The 5,704-nt window shown below is 42.1% G+C and overlaps 1 protein-coding gene across 1 annotated transcript; it reads right to left on the reverse strand.

Moving 5' to 3' along the window:
- Positions 1-1,270: 1,270 nt before the first annotated feature.
- LOC137748144 (transketolase, chloroplastic) lies at positions 1,271-5,310 on the reverse strand. Its single transcript, XM_068488235.1, has 7 exons — positions 4,506-5,310; positions 4,050-4,140; positions 3,812-3,917; positions 3,421-3,703; positions 3,019-3,167; positions 2,786-2,939; positions 1,271-2,521 (listed from the first exon to the last, which is right to left on the reverse strand). The coding sequence occupies exons 1-7, from the start codon at positions 5,001-5,003 to the stop codon at positions 1,559-1,561; spliced, it is 2,244 nt and encodes a 747-aa protein (XP_068344336.1). The 5' UTR covers positions 5,004-5,310; the 3' UTR covers positions 1,271-1,558.
- Positions 5,311-5,704: the final 394 nt, after the last annotated feature.

The raw sequence follows: 5,704 nt of genomic DNA on the forward strand, positions 1-5,704 counted from the left end.
ATCAGTTTTGGATTAGGAAATAAGTTAGTTTTTCCTATTCTAAAAGAATTTAATAATCATATACTTGTAAGGCATGTAACCATGGTCTATGGACTATAAATAGGCTTGTTGGGTGTTGTTTATTCACACGAATAGGGAACATAATACAAGCAGCTAAGAAAAAACAAGGGTAGAGAGACTAGAGAGCCAAGAGTGATAGAGAGATCTAAGACAAGGTTTTGGGTTTAGCATAAAGGTTTTCAATAAGTTCTTGTAACCAAGTTGTTATTCTACATATTGCAGGTGATTTCTCAAGAGAGATCAAGCGAAGAGTAGGCAATGTTCGTTGAACCTCACTAAATTCTTTGTGATTATGGGTGGCACGTTTACTTCATATATTCACATAACACCATCTTATAAGTTTGCATAATAGCGGAAACTATCGATAAATAAGATCAACTAGAGGGGATTAAAATCTACAATTTAAGTATCAAGTAACAGTTTATTTATTTGATAGACTTAGATGACTAAATAACTTCTTATTCGAATGATTTTTTTTTTGTAAAGATAATCTTCAAATAAATATTAAAGAATTAAATAGTTCCAATTATGAAATATGATATTTGCAACTTGCAAGTGGAAGAATGAGCTGATCTTCTTTAAAGGAAGTGCAAGTATTATTCCAAAGAGAATATGCCCAATAGGTGAATATGCTGGGATTCTCCGAGCACCTTCATGCTTAAACCGTGTCCATTGCAATTTGCCGACAACAAAGTTGACTCTCAATTCAATTCCAGGGAAAAAGATATTGGAGGAAGGAAACCACCAACCAACCTGTCTTCTCTTGCACTCAACTTTTGCTAACCCATGACCCATGACCCATGACCCATGACATGACTCCGTTCCAAACCATATCAAATTATCAACCTAGTTTTTGGTGGCAGAAATAGAAAAAGACAAACAATATGGATAGGCAAGCTGAGGGCATACACCTTCAACTACCACAAACCTTAAGGGTCAACATTTGCCCTTCATTACCCACATGTGGGACCCCCCCTCCTGGAGGTAGTTCCCAGACCAGAAATGTGGATATCACCCTACTGATTTTTGAATGGCTTGAAACAAATATCCAATATCCAATATCCAATATCCAATCCTATCCTATCCGATCCAATCAAATTCTCTAATTTGGTACTAATGAGAAGGGTGGAGATTTATTCAACTGAAAAATTAACTGTTTTACCTACAGCATTCCCATAGTTTTCTAAGTTACAAAGTGAAGAAAGTGAGATGGAAAAAGTGAAACTCAATAATTTAACCACACAGCATTACAAAACTCAAGATTGGTCCAAGAGCTGTTACAAAATACATGACCCTAACCCTCTCTCCCTCTCTCTCTCTCTCTCTCTGATCTATGTTGCTTTCATTCAAGAATTATACGCAACATCGTGAAAAACGATATTATTTTTATTATTAAAACAGAAGAGACCGTACCCGTGAAATAAATCACAAGAATATGACCTCTTTACCCTGATGATGATCTCCAACCAAAACCAAATCTGCGAAATAAGGAGTTATCTTAACTGCTAACTTCTTTTGCTGCTGCAACAACTGCCTCAACAGTGATGCCATACCCCTTGTATATTTTTCCAGCCGGTGCACTCGCCCCAAATTTATCGATTCCAATCGCCTTTCCTTTGCTTCCAACAATCTTGTGCCACCCGAATGTTGATCCAGCCTCAAGGCTAACCCTGGCTGTTACCGCAGCCGGCAAGACACTTTCCTTGTAGTCATCTGATTGATCATCAAAGAGTTCCCAAGAAACAAAGGAGACAACTCTAACAGTCTTCCCTTCTTTTCTGAGCTCATCGCCAGCTTTGGCAACAATTTCCAACTCAGATCCAGTTGCCATCAAAATGACATCTGGCTTGTTACCGGAAGAGTTGTCTGATATTGTGTAGCCTCCCTTCTCGACTCCCTCAATGGAAGTTCCAGGAAGATTGGGCAACTTTTGTCGAGAGAGGGCAAGGATGGATGGTCTCTTCCTGTTAAGGACTGCAACCCTGTACGCCCCAGCAGTCTCATTCCCATCAGCTGGGCGGAGCATCAAAATGTTGGGCATTGCCCGGAAACTTGCCAAGTGCTCAATCGGTTGATGGGTTGGTCCATCTTCTCCAAGCCCAATTGAATCGTGGGTCATAACATAGATAACTCCAGCCTCTGACAAGGCAGAGATCCTTATGGCAGCTCTCATGTAGTCAGTGAAAACAAAGAAAGTGGCACAGTAAGGAATCAGGCCAGGGCTGTGAAGGGCAATCCCATTGCAGATGGCTCCCATTCCATGCTCTCTTACACCAAACCTTACATTGCGCTCTTCTGGGGTATTCTTCTGGAAGTCTCCAAAACTTTTCAGTAAAGTCATGTTAGAAGAAGCAAGATCTGCACTTCCTCCAATAAGACCAGGAAGAACCTTCGAAAGGGCATTAAGGTTCGCTTGAGATAAATTTCGGGTAGCATCAGCTGGGGACTCAGGAGTGTACCTCTGGAAAATTGCAATTAAGAGGTCTTATAAGATGACCTTCATATCTTAAACAGATAAGTTAATATAGAAAATGGTTGTAACAGACCAAGTTAGTTCTACCCCCACTAGACAGTATCCAAATGCAGGGCTCTGAAAAAAATAGGGTGTGATATCAATGCCATCCAGAATGCTTTCCCCAACATGTTTGTGCTCATTTCCAAATAGCTCACGTATAAAATATCTAAATAAGTTAAGATGAGCAATAAAAAAAAAAATTCTACTCACCGGGAGTGCTTTTTCCCAACCAGCAGGTAGCTCACCCTTAACGATGGACTTCAGCTCTGCAGCTTCCTCCGCGTACTTCTTCTCATATTCTGCAAACTTGGCATTCCATTCAGCTTCAAGTGCAGAACCTTCAGCGGTATGGCGGCTCCAGTGACTAAGATAGAAACAAGATGATGAGTAATTAATGCTAACAGACTGATTAAAGATAGAAATTAAAACGGAGTGGTCCTTACCTTTTAACATCCTCTGGCACGTGGAAAGGCTCATATGGCCATCCAAGGTTCTTCCTGGTAGCATCAACTTCCTTGGAACCAAGTGCAGCACCATGAACACTGTATGAGTTTGCTTTGTTTGGGGATCCAAAACCAATGGTGGTTGTCACCTAAAAAATGCAAAAGTTCAACACAACATTGATTAGTATGAAATCAAAGTGAACCAACTAGACATGTTCTGGTAAAAGAAAAGAAAAACACTTTCAGCAGACAATGCCAGAATGCATATTTGGATAAATCAAATACCACAAATTGTAGATACTTTAAGTGAACTATAACAGTTAATAGACAAATAGTTTTCCATCCCATCACATCCAAATGAACATATTTGATAATCTAGAAAGAATGCAGCATATATCTGACCTTTATTAAAGTGGGTTTGTCTGTGACAGCCTTAGCTTCCTTAATGGCAGCTCGAATCTCATCATACCCAGTGTTTCCATTCTTCACCCAGATAACATGCCACCCAAGACCCTCAAAACGGGTGTCAACACTTTCGGTGAATGCAATCTCAGTGTCTCCATCAATGGAAATGTGGTTGTCATCATAGAAGGCTATCAGCTTCCCAAGCCCCCAGTGTCCTGCAAGAGAAGCAGCTTCATTTGAAATACCCTCCATTTGACAGCCATCACCCAATATACAATAACTGCATTGAAACAACACCAAAACTGCTAAGCAAAACCAAAGCATTAAAGATTTACATCAAAACAGCAGAAGGTAGAAAAAAAGAGTTCAAACGTTAAGGTAATCTCACGTGTAGTGGTCAACGATCTCACTGTCTGGCTTGTTGTAACGTGCAGCCAAGTGCTTCTCAGCAAGAGCCAAACCAACAGCATTCGCAATACCTTGCCCCAAGGGACCTACATAAAATGAAAATACTCGTAAGAATACCAGCTAATGCTATTAATTGTTTTCCTTTATTAAGAGCAATCAAATTAACCATCAAGCTCAGAACTACTCAATTAAATATCGAAAATGGAAGAAAAACTAACCGGTTGTGACTTCAACACCGGGTGTCTCAAAGTTCTCAGGGTGTCCAGGGGTCTTGCTTCCCCATTGACGGAAACTCTTCAAATCTTCTTCCTACTCATTGATCCGAAATCAAATCATCAGCTTATAACCAACATTCAGTCAATCATACGAAATCAATCGGATAATTAACAAAGCTAACAGTAATCATACATTAATTTACATGTGGAGTGCTGGATGCAACTCTAATGGAACAAAGGGCTACATGCATTATGAATTTCCCAAACAAACATGCAGAACCAAATCTAATGTATGTGTGTAGAGAGAGAAAGCTAGAGAAAGGGAGAGAATATCAGAAAATTAAGCTCAAAGCTAAAACAATTCTCCAGCAGTGATCCAATTCTCCACCCAAAACACCAAAGTTCAATCCAAATCCACAAAACCCAAATCACTTTTCAACTCAAAAACACAAAACCCACCTTTACACTGTCGTATCCGGCAAGGTGCAGCAGAGCATACTGCAACATACATCCGTGTCCAGCAGACAACACGAACCGGTCACGGTTGAACCAGTAGGGGTTCTTGGGGTTGTACCTCATGACTTCGTCGTACAAAATATGACCCATTGGAGCACATCCCATGGGCAAACCCGGGTGACCCGAATTGGCCTTCTCCACAGCGTCAATCGCCAAGAACCGGATCGTATTCACCGACTTCTCCACCAACGACGTCTCCGTGGTCTTGTCCAGAGTCTCGACCGCGGCAGCCCGGACCGGCCGGTTGGCCCCAAGCCGGCGGCGGGGGAGGCGGGAAGACGACGGTGATGACGAAGAAGAAGCTGATTTGAGGCCGGAGAAAGTGGGTAGTGTGAGGGTTGTGGAGAGGGAGACCCGGTCGGACGTGGAGTTGGAGCCGTGATGGGAAATGGCTCGGGCCAGGAGGGCCTGGGACAGAGTAACAGATGAAGATGAAGTCATGGCTGCTGCTCTGTGGTTCTGGCTATGGCTCAGAGGGGGGAGAGAGAGAGAGAGAGCAGAGCCAGGAGAGAGAGGGAGAGTGAGGAGAGGTAGGGACTATATGAGAGTCTGAGAGAGCGGTTGGAGAGCTCTTGGTTTTATCGTGATATCAGAGCCGGGCACAAGAGGACAGGTAGAGAGATGGGCTGACCGTTAGATTGGGGAAAGGTCCGATCTTTGCCGTTGACTGAGGGTAGGAGTCGGAAATGCTCTGCCTTCCATTTATTTTCACCGTCTAAAACCAAATTGAGACATTTATTTTTGTATTTTTCTGACTTTTGTGGCGTATTTACCGAACTGGAATGGTGGTAGAAGAAGGGAAATTGAATTCCTCTCCAAATGATTCCGACGTTTACCAAATTTTGGGAATGAAAAAATTAGTGGGCTCTACCCAAAATCAATAAACGGATTCCTGATATCCCTGGAATCCAAATACTGACTTGAAGGTGGTAATTGAATTCCGGAAGAAAGTCAACATCCGGAATCAAACTTCTCTACCGAAATTACCCTGCCCTTCCCATTTGCCTCCCACGATTTAACCACCCGAAGTTTTGCTGCTACCCTTCAACAATATGCTGCCCGTCAGATCGAGAAAGTTGAAGCTTAGACGGAGAGAATGAGAAATAGCTAGAGAGACTGAGAGAGAGAGAGAGAGAGAGGAC

Source organism: Pyrus communis, chromosome 10 (assembly GCF_963583255.1).
Source record: "Pyrus communis chromosome 10, drPyrComm1.1, whole genome shotgun sequence".
NCBI lineage: Eukaryota > Viridiplantae > Streptophyta > Magnoliopsida > Rosales > Rosaceae > Pyrus > Pyrus communis.

Coding starts and splice junctions, on each gene's coding strand:
- LOC137748144 (XM_068488235.1), bottom strand. CDS start 5,003: ATGACTTCATCTTCATCTGTTACTCTGTCCCAGGCCCTCCTGGCCCGA. Junction 3,704..3,811: donor GAGATCGTTGACCACTACAC/GTGAGATTACCT, acceptor GTTTCAATGCAG/TTATTGTATATTGGGTGATG. Junction 2,940..3,018: donor GTGCCAGAGGATGTTAAAAG/GTAAGGACCACT, acceptor TTTCTATCTTAG/TCACTGGAGCCGCCATACCG.